The following is a 19601-nucleotide window of genomic DNA, read 5'->3' on the forward strand; positions in this document are numbered from 1 at the left end:
CATTGGTTTTCAAAATTTTCAAGATTTAAACTGTTGGTCAGACAAAAAAAGACAGATGTCATCTTTGATTTTTTTTTTTTTCCTATTTCTGGCATTTTATAGACCAAAGGTCAACTGATTAATCATAAAAATGATCAAAAGAATAATAAGTAGTTGCAGCCATTTTCGGGCTCTAATTGTAAACTCCAGTGTGATTACGGCAAACCTAAATTATAAAACCACCGAATGAATTAAAATGGCACCAGTAAAGTCACTTACTGTGCAGAAAGATAATTTTTACCTGAATAATAAAACAGCTGTAATGCTCAGCAGCCCACAGTGACGCTGGCAGCAGATGGCAATAAGAACAAGTGAGTTTAAATGGGATACAGAATTTATAATGTCATTACCTCATCGTATTGGTTATCAAGTTGCGCTCTGATTGAATCTTGCCTCCTCATTTAGCGTGTGGTGCCTCGTATGCGTTAGTTAATGGTCCCTCTTGTAACTGTCTGAACACGTACGTACAGACTTACTGCCTCTATATTTTTTTGTCAGAAAAGCTGTAAATTCACATTATCTCAGCTTCCAGTCAGATAAATCTCCTCCACCTGCCTCTCTCATCCTCTTAAACCAATCATCTTCAGTCTCACCTGCCTCGGGAATCAAACCACAGTCTGATATATGCTGTATGTCTCCCTCCTCCTCTGTAAGCCAATTACAGCGTCAGTCATGGATGTCCACATGCGAGGGTTTTCTCATTTTAGGCAGTGAGCGAGGTCATTCATCGTGCCCAGCCCTCCTCAGCTGAAATCAAAGGACAGCAGCTCTTACAGCAGGGTCACACACTCGGCTGGAAGCAGCTCCAACACACACAGACACGCACTTACAGCTGCAGATACGATGCATGTTGCTCTTCTCCTGCTGATCGTCCTAACGGGTAAGACTTTGTCTTGTTTCAGGTTTCATTTGTATGTCATTGTTTGACTTTTTTCAGACAGTACAGTAATGATGTTCTCCATCCAGTTAAGCTTTGATTCATTAACCTTTTTGAGGATGTACTGCATCGAAATGTTCTTGCAGAGCTATACACATGATATTTGTGACTGACAGTAATAATCTTGAACAAAAAAAAAAAGAGTAGAGTTAGTCTGCTTCTCAAAATGCACCAGTTTTGGTTTGCCTGCTGCGCAGATTCACAGAAGAGAGGGGGAAAAAGTATTTAAATGTGCCAACAAACGCAAAACAAATCCTCTTTTTTATTACATCTGCAGTTAAAAAATGTACACCGAGAATTTCTCTAACATTACAGAGCACTGTTTTTATTCAAATGACAAAACTTTCAGTTTTTTTTATCTACTTTTTTGAACTTTATTTTGAATCTATTGAGGTTCTTTTACAGGCTCAGTCTAGGAGTCTCAGTCAAATCCAGTTAAATTAACAAAAATAAACTCAAAACAACCCTTTATTAAACAGTTTACAATTATGTAACATGTATAGCTAAAGTATTCTGACAGTACAAATGAAAAGCACATAGAATAGTTTAAACTATGGCTGTATATTGTTAAAAACACACTAAAAATCAAACTTTACTGTGACAAAACTTTAAATATCTTTCTTCCTAATTGAGGAAAAAAAAAGCTCTCTGACATCTGTTTTTCTGTAGATGGGGTGTCCTGTAAGAAAGTGTGCAGTTACCAGGATGTTCTGGACTACCTAAACCTGACCACAGATAACAGTGTGTTTAAACTGACCCGGCCTGTTCTGGACTACAAACATCCCACCATCGCTAAACTGGACATCATCCTATATGCCATCCTGGCTGTGGTAGGTGCTGCACTGCATATGTGTGTAATTCATCTCTTAAATGCGGCAGGTAGTCAAGTCTGACGTGTGTGTGTGTGTGTGTGTGTGTGTGTGTGTGTGTGTGTGTGTGTGTGTGTGTGTGTGTGTGTGTGTGTGTGTGTGTGTGTGTGTGTGTGTGTTTATTCCCAGATTGAGAAAACACAAACTTTCATTCCATTCATCTGGGCAACATTGGTGAGGTTTTCTTTTTTGTTTTGCTAAACGTCTTCTTGCATCAGGAAACACTTTTTAATATCTTTCTTTATCACGTGCTCTGCTTCACATCTGTGTTTTGTCTGTAGCTTTGTCTTTTTTATTTTTCCATTAATCCATCGTTAATGCAGATGTGGAACAATGAGCGCATCTCATGGGACCCGGATCAGTTCTGCGGAATCACCCACATCACAATTCCTCATTATATGCTCTGGAAACCGGACCTCTTCATCTTCGAGATGTGAGTCTGCAGCACACATACACAAACACAAATTTTAAGTTGCTGCAAGATACACAAAACCAAACACAATCAGGTTTTAAAGGAGTTGATATCCACGTTTTGCAGAAATTTGAATGAGGAGATAAAAACCTAATACCAATTAAAACTGCAAGCAGTGATGTACGGGCCTTCGCACTCCCGCGCGCCGCCTCCCCGAAGCCGTCTCCCCGTTACTGATAGCACTTTGTAGTTTGGCTTTCTTGAAGAAATTGTACTTTCTTGATTCCTGTTGTTCTGGGTTTTGTACCCTCATGGTTGAAATGCACTTATTGTAAGTTGCTTTGGATAAAAGAGTTAGATAAATGAAATGTAATGTAATGTTACGTTACGTTACGTAAAAGTCACTAATATAGCATGTCGTCTAAATTATCATTAAAAAGTCCAAAATATCATAAAAAAGTCATACTATAGCATGTCGTCTAAAATATGATAAAAAAACATCATACTATAGTATGATGGTTTGGTGGTTTTTTTGGGAGGAACAAAAAGTTATACTATAGTATAACGTGAACGAAACACTACAGCATGACTTTTTCTTCATATTTTAGACAACATAATAAAGTATTAAGTATTTTAAATTGTTCACACTTCATCCTGTGTGTAAAGAAAGCTTGCTGAACATATATAAAACTATATTTCTTCATGAAGGAGTGGCTTTGAAGCTTACAACATATTTGGCCTGATATTTGTTTGGACAGCTCGAGGAAACGTCCGCGAGCTGGTGGCGATAGTTAGCAGCACTGTTATTAACTGGACAGATAATGTGTGTCCCATATGTTTCCTGTCTTTGTGCTAAGCTAAGCTAACCAGCTGCTGTGTATGATTATAAAAGGTATAGAATAAATTTTTTGATGATGGAATAGGAACTGTCAAAGGTCATCTAAAAAAACAGAAATTAAAAGTTAAAGTAAGGAAACTAAATCAATTCAAAGCAGCAAAAAGTAAATACAGATAATGTGAAAACAGAGGAAGTAATTTAATTATAAAGCAGTGAATTAATTCAAAGGTAAGTGAAAGATAATATTGTTTGTAGTAAACATGCACTTTTAAAGTAATTTAATAGCTTGATATTTGCTGATGTCACCCACCCAACGAGTTCACGCTGCACTCACTCATATTAAAGTACACACAACAGTTTTTATGCTCTTCTGAGAGGAATAATAAGCAAACACATTACCTTGCAGCCGTGACAGCAGGTGCTCCGTCTTCTATTGATTCAGTTTGTGATTGTTGTGAAATGACGTGTTGTTTATACGCTCTACAAACCGTGAAGAGAGTCGTATGTGTGTGTTGTCTCAGGGTACAGAAGGACGACTCGCCTCACAATCCGTACATGGACGTGTCCCACGATGGGATGATCACCTCTGAACAGGACATAAGGGTGGTCAGCACCTGTAAGATGGACGTCCACAAGTTCCCCTTCGACACACAGAGATGCAACATCTCCATTGGTTCTGCGTCGTACTGCGGTGAGGGAGGGAGGCAGGGAGTGTGTGTTTCAGGGAACGTTTTTTTCTTTTTTAAACAGCTCCCTGCACTCTGAATTTCTCTCCTCTCTCTCTCACCACAGTGAATCAGTTGCGGATTCTCCCGTTCTCCAACTCGTCTCGGGCCACGCAGTTTTCCCGGGAGCTGATGAAGACTCAGGGCGAGTGGGAGTTCCTCCAGCTGTCTGTCGCCAGATACAATTTCTCCTTCGATAACAAACTGTGGGACCAGCTCATATACACTGTACGCCAAAGTAAAGGCTAACTGAATGGAGAAGGTCAATGAATAGAGAGTACGAGGGGTCCCTGAACAGTTTGATTATTCCATCTACACATTTTCTTATTCTAAGTTTAAAAAGATGGACAAGTCTCAGGAGGAAAAAAAAAAAAAGCAAGTCTGTAGGGATCATTTTCCTAATTTGTGTTCTCAAATGGGTTCAACTGTGCTTTACTTTTCACACACACAAGTTGTCAACTTATTGGTCCTGAGATACTATTTAATTACAAATCTGGTGCACAGATTACTACCTAATGTTAAATAATACGGACAGTTTTAGAAACTGAATTTGTGTTCTTGCATCATGTCAGTGGTCCTCAAATTTTCCCTTCTTTAGAGACAAAAAAAAAGTCCATGCTGCCCTGACTACACATAATTTTTTTTTAAAGTATTTATTAACAGCCCAAATATGAAAAAATGTTTTATTGAATTAAAGGTACTTGAGGTCAGTACAACAGCATTGCCTTCTTTTTTCGGTCCATATTTTCACTGCCCCTCTGGACATATTTTAACACACACCATGATCTTTTCCAGACCTATCCATTCATTTTTTGGTGCCTGTACCTGAGGCGTCTTACTTGTCACACCTAGTGACACACTAAGGCACGAGGGTGAGGCAAACCAGAGAACTTTACTAAAACAGTGCTGGAGATATAAAGTCCATGAAGTGAGACAGAACACCAAAGTAAACCCCAGTTTACTCTTGACTGTGTCCCAGAAAAACCACAGGAAAAACTCAAAACGAAACTACACAAGAGGATGCAAAGAATCGAAACAAGGCTTTTCCAACGGGACTGACTGGTGGGGTTGGATTTACAATCCAGCAGAGAGTGGTGACACAGTGGGAGAATATTAGGTGATGATTGCTGAGTGAATGCAGGTGGGGCAGATTAGGAAACAAAGGACAGCTGAGGTGGTCGTGTTCGGCAGGAGACAGAGCATGGCGAGAAACAGACTGAGGACTTCTGATGGGTGGACACAGGAGATGACATGGAGAGAAACACAAGGGACACAAGGACTGGACAAGAAGAGGGACAGAGAGAAACATACAGAGAGTCTTGTGACACAAAGAGCAAAAAGGAGAATCAGACCAAAACCATGACACCTTGAAAATGTGAGACTGACACAGTGTCCTCTAGTGGACTGACAGGTGTATTGCATGCTCTGGTGTTACTATTCTTTTCCAAAATCCTAAATCTCACCACAGCAATGTCATAATTTCTGTTGTCGTGTGGTCGATCAAGTTTGACCCCGGACCCTGTTTTTCTAGTTCACCATGAAACGGAGGCCCCTCCTCCACGTCATCAACTTCCTGTTGCCCATCCTGTTCTTCCTGTGTCTGGATCTCGCCTCCTTCTTCATCTCTGACCATCGAGGCGAGAAGCTGGGCTTCAAAGTCACCGTGCTGCTCGCCATCTCCGTCCTGCTGCTCATCCTGAACGACATCCTGCCCTCCATGTCCAACAAAACGCCACTCATAGGTAAAGACCCCCCCACGTAAAGGGTTGATGTTCAACTGATGTCCGACTCATGTAGGCAGGTACCCAAAACACAAAGTAGTGATTGCCTGTTTCCTCCTCCCAGCGACCTACTGCATTGTGATTTTTGCTCTGATGCTGCTCAGTCTGCTGGAGACTATCTTGGTTACGTATCTGATGGAGAAAGACTCCCAGGACAAGCTGAGGGACAACACGGAGGTCCAACAGGAAAAAGTCCAAACTGATAACTATAATGCAGGTGAGACCCGCAGTACAAACAAGAGTAGTTTTCACAGAAGCTTTTTAAATGCTCCATGAGTTGAAATGTCTGACTTCTGAGTCTAATTTCAGTCTTTAATCTTTTCAAGCACCAGAATCTGACCATATAAAAGTCCAAATCTATGGTGTCCCCAAAAGACAAAAGCACATACAGGAAGTGTAAACATGAAGTGAAAATAGAAATTTAAACAACTTAAAAAAAAAACACACACAATGAAATAGAGACACTTGTGTCACTTGTGTTTTGCCTTTGTGAGGAAAGCTGATTTATTTGCTTGATGTTCGATTTGATCAAACCCCTGATGAAGCAGACTGTCCCTAATGTTTAATTGTTAAACTTGTATTACCTTTCTGGGTTGTTTCAAATGCTTTTTTATTTTTTAGATGCAGCATAATTGTGAGTCACTGCCTTTCTTCTGCCTTCGGTCATTCTTGTGACAAACCTGCTGTGTTTTTTTTTCAGAGGACAAAAAACAGACCCACCGTTTCTGCATCTTCGATGTGTCTGACGGTGAGAGACAGCACGAGTTACTGCCTGTCGTTGAAGAGGTAAAGGATTTTATAAACACACACTGCAGGGCAGGTGACCCAAGTTATTTCTTGTGCATGAAATCGAGATGGATTCTTAAATCTTTACGTGATCGTAACAATTTAAAAGGCACAATTCGACACGGGAGGGCCCATGCACGGAGCAGGGGAAAGCTGTAACCTTCATGAGTTAGTATCCCAAGTTTTGTCACTTCTTTTTTTTTTGGGGGGGGACAGAAAGAAGTTGAAGGGAGCCAAATCTGGCTCGTTGCCTCACGTACCGTAGAATACTTCCTCATGAAGGCTTCGTGCACATCACTGTGTTGCACTCTGTTCGCACCAAACCGACACCGTCCGTGAACTTTTTGATCGCCCCTCGTGAAGATGAGTCCTCTTCTCATAAAGTGTACCACACAACTTTTTAACGTAGATGCCAAACTAACACAATAACACAACCACATAAACGGATCGAGGCAGCAGTAAACCAGCAACTCCTGTCATGCAAGGTCAAATTATTGTTTTTGTCAAGGCACTCTGGCGCACAATATAATAGTTTTTTTTTGTTCCCCAAAAATGGAGCTAAGTAAGAACTTTGATGGTTCTCAGTTCCTGCAGTGAACACATAATGGTTCTTAGAAATATAAAAATGTTCCTGCGGTCCAAAAGTGCCAAGTGTCAAATTATTAAACATCTTAAAATGCCTAATTTCAGTTTACTGAGAAGTAAGTTCATCTGTGTTGAAAAAAATTACTCAAGAGGCTTGGTTCAAAATCAAACACATCGGACATTTTATTCTTGCAAGAAGGAACAACTACATGCACCCTCAAAGAGAGGTGTCCAGCAGTGCTCCCCCCAGCAGTTCTCCAGCCTGGCAGGGCTTTCCTTAGGGCAGCTTTTATACAGTTGACAAACAGTTGACAGTCACCCCCATTCCCTTTGTATCTGCTTTTGTATGGTAATACAGAGTTGGTTGTAGGTCACAAGATAAGGACACAGGGGAGTCGTCAATTAGATGCGGAAAGAATCACTTGCAAATAAGACAGACAACAAAGGAAACTTTTCGGACAAGAGACTTTCCGGAGCCACAATGCAAACAAGAGGAAGAGACAAATCCTTTTTTTCCCATCAATCTGCCTGGCTTTTATTACATTAACAGTCTCAGTAGGAGCCTAAACCCACTCTAATATGACTGTGTGCAGGGTAACGGCAGCGTTCAGTCAGGAGAGTCTCATGTGCTGCTGTTGATCCTGGAGGAGCTGAAGGAGCTGCAGAAAACTCTCAAACTGCATCTCAGCTGCAGGGAGAAGGGAGGGAAGTTCAGCCACCTGGCCACAAGAATCAACAGAGGTTTCTTCACTTTCTACATCATCACTGTGTCCCTCTTTCTACCGCTCATCTTCATGGAGTGGAACATTTAGAAATGTAAAATGATTATTTTTAGTACCCATGTTTCTATATTGTTGAGCATTTGGGTTGAAATATTATTTGTCTTTGAGAGGGTCTGTAGCATCGCTGATTTACACTTAGTAAGAAAGGTTGACGCATGATGTGAAAATATCCCAACGAAATCTTGCGTTGTGATATTAAAACTCTGCTTCTATATTGTCTTGTGAACCTACGTTTTGTGGTGTCTAAAACTTGAAACTGAAGTTATCCAATATCAGCAGAGAGGTGTTGTCCATGATCGATGTCAGCTTAGCTAACATCCTCCTCTCACCCACCTCTATGGAGTCCAGAGGAGTGTCCAGGACAGAGCCGGCCCTTTCCCCCAGCTTTTACTGGTATTTTATCTGCTCTATGATCCAACTTATTTCACCTGCATCTTTATTTCCTCATACATGTGCACATCTGTTTGATAAGATGAACGTATTTCTTTTCATTGCATTTGCACTTCTATCTGTTCTATGGGGTGTCTGGTGCTATACAGCATATGACACGGTAGCCTGCATGGAGTCACATTGCTGTCTGATGTTCTTATCCTGTGATCATTTTAATCTGGTGAATGTAAAGTGCAATATAGTAAATAAAATTATTCATATTATTTAACAGTCATTACAGCCCATTTTTGTCTCCCGTCCTCCAAAGATTCTGTGGGAGTAACCACCGTCTGTGGATGGCTGTTAGACTAATGTGAATACAAAAAAAAAAAAGCACATGAAGGATCGGTGATTCAGTTTGCCTGGCCCTCTTCCAGTATTAGGCGACGTTATTATTACTGCAGCAGGGCGACATTTCCAGACAGCACTGAGAAGACAAGGATACACATGTACACACTTTCCTCTGGAAGGAGGTGCAGTCATGATGCTCGCTGGCCTCCTCTTTCTGATCTTCCTCTCAGGTAAGTTTGGACCATGTTCAACTGGATGCATGCAGTCTTTGTTGGTATGCAGATTTTAAGGGTGAAAAAGTGGAAAACGTGGCTGATTTTCAGAGTTACTCTCCTTTACTTGTTACTACTTGGTGTTTACATTGAAGGAATTAAACCTTGAGTTGCATTCTTCTTGAATCTCAGGGGCTCCAAAGTCAAGAAAAAAACAAATTAAGTTATTAAAATGACCATTTGTTTATTAGAGCAATAACAGCAGAGAGAAATCAAAAATTGTTGCTGGCTTCGTTTGGATGACTTCGATGCGGATAATGTACAGCAGATGATTTTCAAATGTGCAGTCTTATTTAAACTTAAATGGAAGAAATGCTCAATTAAAAATCACTACTGGGGCAATGAGCTCAAATCCTGCAGTCCTGCCAACACCCATTTCCTAATGGCCTTTTAGTGACCGCAATCTGTGGATGACACTGTGAGCTGGTGTTTTCCATGGTTTAATAACAAATTCAGAAGCAGTGTATACAGAACTGCAGCGATTACTGTAATGTCTTCTAAAGTGTATGTAATTAGGATGGATGCAGTCAGTGATTTCCAAAGAAACACCACGGCTTTAATTATCTGATTTTAAAAAGTGCATTTCCTTTGAAGAATAATTTCTGTCATCAGGAATGTGTCTTGATATTTTTTTTTTGCTGTAGATGGGACGTACTCTGAGCGTAACTGCAGTTATCAGGATGTCTTAAACTACCTAAACCTGACCAAAACCAATGAGCTATACTCCATGACCCGGCCTGTGAGAAACTACAAACACCCGACTCGGGTGTCCCTGGAAGTTCTGCTGTACGCCATCCTAGATGTGGTAAGTGGTTACAGCTTTATTTGTTAATTTTTTTAAAAAGGACAATTATAATATGAATCATTTTTGTTATTGATCAAGTGTTGAAATAAAAAAAAAAAAGACTATAGCTTCCTCCTGCTCTGTTGCGTTCACAGTGCTGCGCTCCATTCGTGTGCAACTGGACTCTGTCTGACAAAAGCCTAAATATGAGGGTGGATCAAAAAGTTCAGAGTTTGCACAGTAACTTTGCTGACATCATCCGTCTGTTGTCATCTCCTCTACAGTTTATTAAACTGATTGATTACTGTGATCTGAAGTGAAACAGGACAAGGCTTTTACTTTTTCTCTCCGCATGTTTAAACTTGTGCCTCTGCAGCCTTTATGTTAATCTGACAGCTTTCGGTTCAGACGTGGACCTGCATGAAATATATTATTCGGACGCGAAGCCGAGATGTTGAATGGATCAGATCAGATTACTGTAAGAGGGTTGGGCATCTGAAGGATGCTAAATTTAAATCTTTTCTCTCAGGGTAAAAGTGACACGGTTTGCAAACAGCTTTAAATAAACTGTATGAACTTCCTGTTAGCGAGCATGGTCAGTAATACTATACTGATTATAATCACAGATATATTGTGTGATGGATGTTTCCACTTCTTGTTGTGCTGTTGTGTTTTCTATCTGGGATGACTTTCCCACGTATTTATTTTTTTACAGGTTGAGAAGGACCAGAAATTCATCCCTTATGTTTGGACTGTCATGGTGAGTTCATGCAGATGATGAAGAAGGAACCTTTTGACAAATCTCCTCTTTATTTTTGACATTTTGAAAGTTTTTTTTTTTTCTGTGAATGTCATTTTTGAATATTTATTTTCAGAGCTTTTTAAATTTGTGCCCCTTTTTTGTCCCTCTTTTTATATCTTCCTGTTTTCCGCTGTAGAGGTGGCACAACGAATACATTTCCTGGGATCCACATCAGTTCTGTGGAATTGATAATGTTTCTCTTCCAGCTGAGATTTTGTGGAAACCAGATCTCACCATTGAAGAAATGTAAGTGGTAATGCGCCCACATGCTGTACACATACATGTCTTTCTGTCTTTGTCAGGACACCCATTGACATGAATGTATGTTAATCTCTTTGATAGATAGATAGATAGATAGATAGATAGATAGATAGACAGACAGACAGACAGACAGACAGACAGACAGACAGACAGACAGACAGACAGACAGACAGACAGACAGACAGACAGACAGACAGACAGACAGACAGACAGATAGATAGATAGATAGATAGATAGATAGATAGATAGATAGATAGATAGATAGATAGATAGATAGATAGATAGATAGATAGATGTGCGGAGTTTGCATGTTCTCCCTGTGCTTGTGTGGGTTCTCTCCGGGTTCTCCGGCTTCCTCCCATCATCCAAAAACATGCACCTCAGGTCAGGTTACCTGGCGCCGCGCTAGTGGCAGCCTGCTGCAGCATCTCCCCCCTGAGAGCCCCCCTGCTGTAGTGAAGAAATTTCCCCTCGGGGATTAATAAAGTGTATAAAAAAAATAAAAAAATAAATTAAAAAAAGATAGATAGATAGATAGTTACTTTATTAATCCCCAAGGGAAAATCTTTTCGCTACAGCAGCATTTATAGATACAGGAAAGCAATAAAATAACAGTAAAAAATATTAAATATAAAAATGCACAGTATATACAATAAATAGAATCAAATAAAATAGAATAATTAAATTAAATTAAAACTTAATTTAGCCTCCTGTGTCCACCTCCTCACAGTCCTGGTGGTTACAGGCTGCCTCTGTCAGAAAAAAAATTACTCAAAGTAAACAAACACAAAGAAAAATATAGCAATATTTTCCCATTTTCATTATGTGATTAAGTTGTTTTCAAGTGCATGAAGTTGACTTACAGAGTAAAAAAAGAAAGCTTTTATTCTCAGCTAATTTGGAATTGTTTGTATGGATAAAAAAAACAAAATGGAACAAAGGGTGATGGAAATTGACTTAGTGAATCCATTATGACATACATGAATAATGTGATTTAATCATCTGTGATGAGTTATATGATTTAATCATCTCTTCCGAGGAGACGATAGATATCAGCAGATGAAAATTAAAGATCTTTTTGGACCAACTAGGAAACTGTAATATTTCTCAAAATAATACATAGAGTGGGGAAAAAAAACCAAACAGGTGTAATTTTCTCTTTATCGTCTGAGCTGGCACTCTTTAAATTAGGTTATTTTGTAAATCTAGAAATTCTCATGTATCATAAAGGATTCATGAATTAATAAAGTGTATGTGCAGAATATTTTGGTCCTTTCACAGTTAATGTCTCTTTGTTGTGCCCTCTTCATCGGCAATGATTTCATGGTACCCGACTGGAAAATGTTCACTTTTTGAAGTTTTTTTTAAATTGATGCACCTCACTGCTACGGTAACATATGCACAACAGTAGGAGATGGAAACATTCGCTAATCATTTTCAAATTTAGTTTTAAGGTTTGGATAACATTTTTTATACTTCTATTGAATAATGTGAATGATTTAAATTTACAGTATGCACACTATTTATATATCAAGTATGTTGCATAAATGCACCCTATCACAATAAAAGGCTGATACGTTTTATCAATGCAAATTACAAAATGAGCCCTTAAAAGGATGTCAGTTCATTTTGTTGTAAGAGGTTTAGTTTTTTTCAGTGTGAAGCTTATTTTATTTTTGTGTTTTACTTTTCTTTTACCAAAGCTATTGTGGTGAAGTGTACAGACGGTACTGGCTTCACATCTGTGCCGGTGTGGTTTTGGTGGCATCTTATGTGTGTGTTTCTGCTTTTCCATACAGGACAGAGAAGGACAAAGCCCCTCCGAGTCCTTATCTCACCATCAACGATAAAGGGGATGTTGAAATCCAGAACGACCAGGTGCTGGTGAGCACCTGCAGGATGCACATTTACAAATTCCCCTTCGACATTCAGAGGTGCAACCTGTCCTTCAAATCTGTCATACACACCGGTGAGAGCGTGTTTGTGTTGATAAATCACTTCATCAATCAAACACAACATTAAATACACTGACAGGTGACGTGTCGTTACATTGATTATTTTTGTTACTACGGTACCTCTTAATGCATGAGTTGTGGCCTAAGAGGCACTTTTGAATATTTTAGTTTTATAATATAGATGAAAAAAAATAGTTTTGCTTTCTTTCCTCCAAAAAACCCCGAAATTCATAGCCAACTGTGAATATCATGAACCAGCACATCCATAGTATACATTTATTTCTTATGTTTCACTTCTGTGTATGTGTGTGTGTGTGTGTGTGTGTGTGTGTGTGTGTGTGTGTGTGTGTGTGTGTGTGTGTGTGTGTGTGTGTGTGTGTGTGTGTGTGTGTGTGTGTGTGTGTGTGTGTGTGTGTGTGTGAGAGGAGGAGCGGGGGGGTTAACATGTTATGGAGTTTATTGTTTGGATGTCTGGTTCTGTCAAGTTGAATCTCGTGCAAACAGCCACTACTCACAGTTAAAGGCATTCTTCCTGATGGAGTGTGTCCTCATGAATAATGCAATTTTTAAACAAATAGCTTCTGCTCTTTAAGTCGTTGCAGCCAGTTGTCCTCAGCTATTTTTTTTTTTAAAGTATGTTTGATATTTGTGACCGACACTGGGGACCGATGATGTCACTTGTGTGTTGTTTGCCACCTGTCATCCTTCTTGGCCACCGTGTTTTCTAAAACCACCTGACAGTACTTTTATCACCACCTCAGCCAAGGACATTCGACTCCAGCCGAGTGACAACTCCTCAGAGGCCACAGAGTGGTCTCGTGAGGTGATGCGGACGCAGTACGAGTGGCTCTTCATCAACATGACAGTCACCACCAACAACGCCAGCAATTTAGTTGGCCAGGACATCGTCATTTACACCGTACGTATAACTAGATACACATATCGTTGTCGCGTTGTAAATACTCATCCACTGCTGCGTTTACGCACTGACTCATCTATGATGTCACTACACAATCTATCTGAACCTGATACCCAATTTCACAGATCACCATGAAAAGAAGGTCTCTCCTCTACATCGTCAACTTCTTGCTGCCTGTCCTCTTCTTCTTGTGTCTGGACTTGGGCTCCTTCCTGATCTCAGACAGCGGAGGCGAGAAGCTGAGCTTTAAAGTCACCGTGCTGCTCGCCATCACAGTGTTACAGCTTATCCTCAATGACATTCTGCCTTCCTCATCTAACAGGATCCCACTTATAGGTAAAGAAGTTTATTGGACTGCAGTCCATATGAGTATCGGCACATACTGACTCAATGAGTAATTGCTTGTCAACGTTAACGATCCTGCCTGCTCCCCTCAGCGGTCTACTGCATTGGGATTTTTGGTCTGATGCTGCTGAGCCTCCTGGAGACAATTTTGGTGATGTATCTGATGGCGAAAGACTCTGCATCCAAAGAAAACGAGACAGACAAAGACCAAAGCCTGAGAGAGGACTGTCACAGGCAGCGCAAAGCCAACTTCCACAGAGGTGAGACCAGGAGCCACTTAGTTGTTCGTAAGTTAAAAATGATCCCAGTTGCATTTACATTAGTGTCTTTAATAGTTACTGGTTGTGATTGAAATTACTTACTTACTACTTGGAAAATCTTTATACCTTTTGGTTTCCGCCAGCGGGCATTGTCCAGTGCAGACTTTAAAAGTAGACCAGTAGTTCCAGTCATACAAAATTTTTAAGGAACACGTTGGTCTGCTACAAAAATATGAGCCGGAGATTCATACCTTCTCGGCCCGAGCACAGTGGACGGACATAGCATAGGATTTCTGGGGAAATCACTAGAAGTCATCCACAATTCAAAGCATCTTCAAAGTCCGGCAGTGACCTCTCCTCAAAATAAACATCCACTTTATGTAGTGTCACAAATTTTGGGCGGATCCCTCTGGGGACGTCCGCGGTGACCATGACGTTGTCGAGCGCATGACAAAATTTATATGACGTGGACCTTTGCGAAACACGCACGTGTAAAGCGTGCACCGGCTTTAATGATACCCCGCATATCTGTCAGAAAACTGCCTAAATCACTCGATAAAACGAGCCTGTTAATATCATTAGTATCACCTGTTTAGGTTAAAGAGTAAAAGGATCATTATGAACTTTTAACAACAATCTGACCCGATACTTGATCAAAAATCTGTTTAATGATGCTGTAAACCAGGAAGAATTAGAAACAAAGGTTGTGCTAATACCTTTAGATCAGATAATCAAACCACTAATTGTTTTTAAATAATAAATCGTTATTAATTGTACTGTATTTTTCTTTTAATTTGGTAAAAACTGTCCTTTCAGAGGTGCACAAATGGAACCAGGGTGCGTGTGTTGGCGACGTGTCTGCTGGTGAAACTCCATCTGAGCTGCTGCCCGAAGCCAAAGAGGTTAGAATTGGGCTGATATTCATTTCTCATCCCCGCGGACACAAGATCCTGAAAGTGAAATTGCAGTTATATACATAATATTATGCTTCTTAATTATTTATCTATAACTACTGCACTAAACCGCCTTTGCAGGTCAACGGAAGCAAATTGATGGTGGAGTATCATGCCTTGGAGAGGCTTTCAGATGAGCTGAGGGAGATGGAGAAAACATTAACTCTGCTGCTCAACATTAGGAGGGAAGAGGAGAAGCCCAGCTACTGGACCAGAGTGGCTAAAAGAGTCAACCGAGTCTTCTTGATTGTCTATGTCGCAGTGGTCAGTCTGTTTTTAGTTTTTATCTTCTTAAAATGGAACAGCGCATAAAGATGATCACGGAAACATGAGTAATGGATTATTATGAGGTTGTTTTTTTTTACGCTGGGGTCACACCTCAGGGGGGTTGTGGGACTAGTTGATAAAATAAGTTGTTAAGGGTGGAGCAAACTGCAGACGAATAACTTCATTTAAAACGTATCTGTGTCCTCTGCTGTTTGTGTCCGTGACTGTTTCTTTGACGACGGGGCTGAACCCCTTTAGAGGACACTACATTGACGTACATTCATTTCCTGTAGACTTACAGTAACCTTATTTACTACTTGCCTAACCCTTTAGCCCTCGAGGTAGAAAGATAAGTACAAGGACCAAATCCTCTCTTTCCCCCACACAGGATTGTTGGTTTAAGAAAGTTACAGATATAAAGTTTTTGGTGTGCAGAGCATGACGGATGTTTGGATAGTGTCAGAAACCCTCTCCTCTCACACCGTTCAGACATCGGATATTATCCATAACTTTAACCTCCCGCAATCACAGCCGTCACGGAAATTTGAATGGCCCTTGACAAGCCTCGTATTCAGGCCTATCAGGGGCCTCAAGGAGGGAAGTTACATTTCCATGGAAGGAAAAACTAACTATCTACCGGATAATCGGAAGGCGATTTAAGCTGAGAGTTTTACTGCTGTATATCGGATGTGGACCTCCACATGTATTGATTTTTCCAGCACCGGGTGATCTTTCAGGCCACAAGAGTGCAGGACACACCAACATGATATGCATGATATTCATATCATTATCCATTATCTTTAAATCAAGTGCCAGTGTAGTTTCAGTAAAAATAGAGCTTGCGAATTGTTGATTTGTGAGATTATAGAGCTTTTTCAACTCTGGTGCTGCCTTGTGCAATTAAGGGTGTTTTTGTTTCTCACATGTTGCTCAGCCAGAAGATGAAGATGCGCACTTATAAAAAGCGTTTTTCTTACCCACATCCTGCTTTTGGCAAAGCTTATGAGGAAATGTTTACGTCGCTGCCCAGATACACTTATTGGTTCGGTGTATTGCAATGACTGAAGGGCAGTTGTTTGCTAGTTTTAGACAGTGTGACATCTACAGCTAAAAACATATAAACAGTATGAACACGAGTCTTGTATTTGGTTTTAAATAGTGGTACACTACTATGAGTTCTAATAGTAGATTTACATGTCATTACCGTGTAATATTCAATCTCTGTGTAGCCCACATGTTCAAAAAAGTGTGTTTTCTTCTGAGTAAGAGCAATGCAATGCTGCGAATGCCTGCTGTTAGCGTTGGCTCATATTATACACCGTATTCATTTGAGGAGTTCTGTAGCCTGTTTTATGTATTTGTTTTAAAAGCACGTATCAGACTCACAAATAAACAACACCAACAATTAAACTTCTTTCTCCTTATAGATTTACTCATACAAGTCCAAGTAGCACCACTGTGCTTCCACTACCACCACCCATTTCCCACGGCTGCACAACTGAATCACACCCGTCTCTGGATGTTTATGAAGCGCATGCTTGTTGAATACAATTTTGGCATTTTTAACTGATGCACGCTTTATGAAGTGCTGCCTGCTTTTGTGTGCAACTGCAAAATTTCATTTTGCTACCAGAGTGCACTGAATTGTCTGCTGCAGGAGAGAACACGTGTCTTCAGATGGCTGTGATGTATATTATAATATATTTTACAACTACGGACCTAAAATCAATACGTGTCTAAGTCAAACATTAAATTGGTTGGTAATTTACTGTACATGAATCTGAATTGTAGTCTGTTAATGTTTGAAAAAAAAGAAAAGAAAAAAAGACTAATTTCACATAAATTATTTAACTACTTTCAAAACTAAATAGCCCCCAGACAGGATTTTAGAAGTAAACAGCTTGATACTTGATTGCAAAAATGATACATCAATAGTTGAGTGCTTTAAGTTTGTTGGCAGTTCCTGGAAGGTTTCTGCCCCTTTAAGACGGCAGTGATATATCACAGCAAATACATCTCCAGACAGCACAGAGAGGACCGGGTTGCTCACTGACCTCACAGCTGTCATGTTTGCAGGTTTCTTCTTGTTGCTCCTTCTCTCAGGCAAGCTGAGATAATTCAATATAACGCATGCAGATGTACTCTGACAAATGTTTTTGAGTTTAATTAAATCTTTTATTTTCTCACCATTTCTGCAGTTTTTTTATTTAATTTTTTTTTTTTTTTTTTTTACCAGTAAAGTTTTTAAGTGTAATGACAGATTCTTCATGCTGCCACACGCTACCTGGGTGAAATGTGTGTCGTTGACAAACTTCAATTTCATAATTTTCACAATTGTACCAAAACCAGGACAAAAAAAAGAAGTATTTTTGTCTGTCAAATTTCTGTTGCCTCCCCAATAAAATGGAGGTGAATTTTTGTGATACAGCAAGAAAAATGACATTTGAAATATTCAGTAGCAACGTTTGATTGAATGATTTGAACCTCATCCTTAATTATTGTCCAGGAAGCTTCATACAGAATGGGATAAAGCACTTGCATGTAGGTGGAATCAGTGGTTCAATTCATGGTGGCCTGGCCAGCTGATTGGCTCAGAGTGTCAAAATGAAATCAAATTAGTCATTAATCATGTTACAATATGCAAAGCAAGAGATATTTATGAATGGCCATTATACTGATTAGTCTTTTCTGTTAGGAGGAAATACCTCCAGTTCGGAGCTCCGTGATAATCAATATGTATCCAGTGAAATGGAAATGTCAGATACAAAATAAACTCCAGTGCACAGAAATTATACATATATACAGTACATGTACATTTTTGAATATGAAAATAATAATTTCCTCTGCCAAGTATGGTTTGTTTCTTTGGTCTTCTATGCAGAAAACTTGCTCAAAGATTGGAGTAAATTACAGAATTTCTTTACTGACTTGCAAGAAAACACACTAACAGCACGTTATGATATCACAATTACCCTTATTAAGTTTATTCTATCATTAAAAGATTGATAAATAGTATCAACACTTAATCATGATACAATATGTGAAGCAGGATATGTGTTCACATTGAAAAAACAATGTCTGCTCTTCTCTGTCAGGAAATACCTCCAGTTCAGATCTTGATGATGATCAAAAGAAGTTCAATCAGAACTTTGAGGAAATTACAAATAGATAACAATGCAGGTTTTAAGAAGTCAATAGTTTTTGTTGTGGATTGTAGTTCTGGCCAAAAACAAAGTTGAGAGAAGTCCTGAAGGAAATGACAGATATAGTCATGAGCGATGCTTTGCAGATACTTGTTTTCTAAATGCCAACGGTGCAGCCCATAGTACAGATAATATCAGAGCTATGCTTATTTGGTTGACTCTGTGTTTAAAATATTGTATTAAATCATGATACAAAATAAAAAGCAAGAGATATATATGCATGGAAAAGAGATAATAATTTAAGAGTTGTGTACTTTTTTCTGACAGTTGGAAATACCACTGGTATGGAGCAACCAGAGCTTTACGATGATCAACAGGCAACGAATCAGAGCTCTGAGGAAATACAGAAGTAATACATATATAAATATACAGTATATACGTTTTTTTTATGAGTAGTAAAGATTCTTTGGTCACTAATCAAGCTATGTCAAAATCTTGCTGAGAATTTGGAGGAAATGAAATATGCACTCATGATGTACTAAACCCTTTCTACTTTTTTTAATCTGTCAGTTGACGGTAATCAACTCAAGTGGTTTGAAACAGGTACAGACTTTCCAAAAGTTTCATGAAACTGTTTGTCTGAATGTGTATTCCTGTCGCAACACATCCTCATACAGAAACAACACAATAGGTTGATTTCCATGTTGGGTGCAAAATAAACACAACAACAATAAAACAACAAGTTCACAGAAGTGATACATATAAATATACAGTATATATATATATATAGTAAAGTAAACGTGTGCCACATTTGCAAAAAAAACCCTCTAGGCATTCCTGAGATATCATGTTCACAAAAACGGTCTGACGGACTAGATTTGAATCAATGGAGGAACATTCAAAGGCAGATATTTACATACAGGGACTGTTATGTAAACACGCTTCTCCATCACAATCATCCAAAAGTCTTCCAGTAGGTAGAGAGACTTATCATGTATATCAATACATTTTTACTCATTAAAGCATAAGGTAAACTTTATGATATGTTCCAGTTTGTAACAATGAGCAGTTTTTTTCTGATTTCAAATGCCTTCAAAATCTCAGGAAGAAAACAATTCTGCAGCTTTGAGGAAAGCAGCTAGTTAGGATATATTAGTAGTACAGAT

The 19601-nt window shown here is 39.3% G+C and overlaps 2 protein-coding genes across 2 annotated transcripts; both read left to right on the forward strand.

Moving 5' to 3' along the window:
• Positions 1-882: 882 nt before the first annotated feature.
• LOC138636348 (5-hydroxytryptamine receptor 3A-like) lies at positions 883-7784 on the forward strand. Its single transcript, XM_069724327.1, has 9 exons — positions 883-919; positions 1646-1806; positions 2169-2278; positions 3617-3786; positions 3888-4048; positions 5352-5562; positions 5666-5818; positions 6302-6387; positions 7566-7784. The coding sequence occupies exons 1-9, from the start codon at positions 883-885 to the stop codon at positions 7782-7784; spliced, it is 1308 nt and encodes a 435-aa protein (XP_069580428.1).
• An 880-nt stretch (positions 7785-8664) lies between these two features.
• Positions 8665-15337, forward strand: LOC138636345 (5-hydroxytryptamine receptor 3A-like). Its single transcript, XM_069724318.1, has 10 exons — positions 8665-8723; positions 9389-9551; positions 10246-10290; positions 10469-10578; positions 12393-12562; positions 13310-13467; positions 13593-13803; positions 13905-14095; positions 14891-14974; positions 15107-15337. Exons 1-10 carry the CDS (start codon positions 8665-8667, stop codon positions 15335-15337), a joined length of 1422 nt encoding a protein of 473 aa, XP_069580419.1.
• Positions 15338-19601: the final 4264 nt, after the last annotated feature.

This window comes from Brachyistius frenatus, unplaced genomic scaffold (genome assembly GCF_029030835.1).
Source record: "Brachyistius frenatus isolate BFR_SWC_R1_liver_20210118 unplaced genomic scaffold, ASM2903083v1 Contig_370, whole genome shotgun sequence".
NCBI classification, from domain to species: Eukaryota; Metazoa; Chordata; class Actinopteri; family Embiotocidae; genus Brachyistius; species Brachyistius frenatus.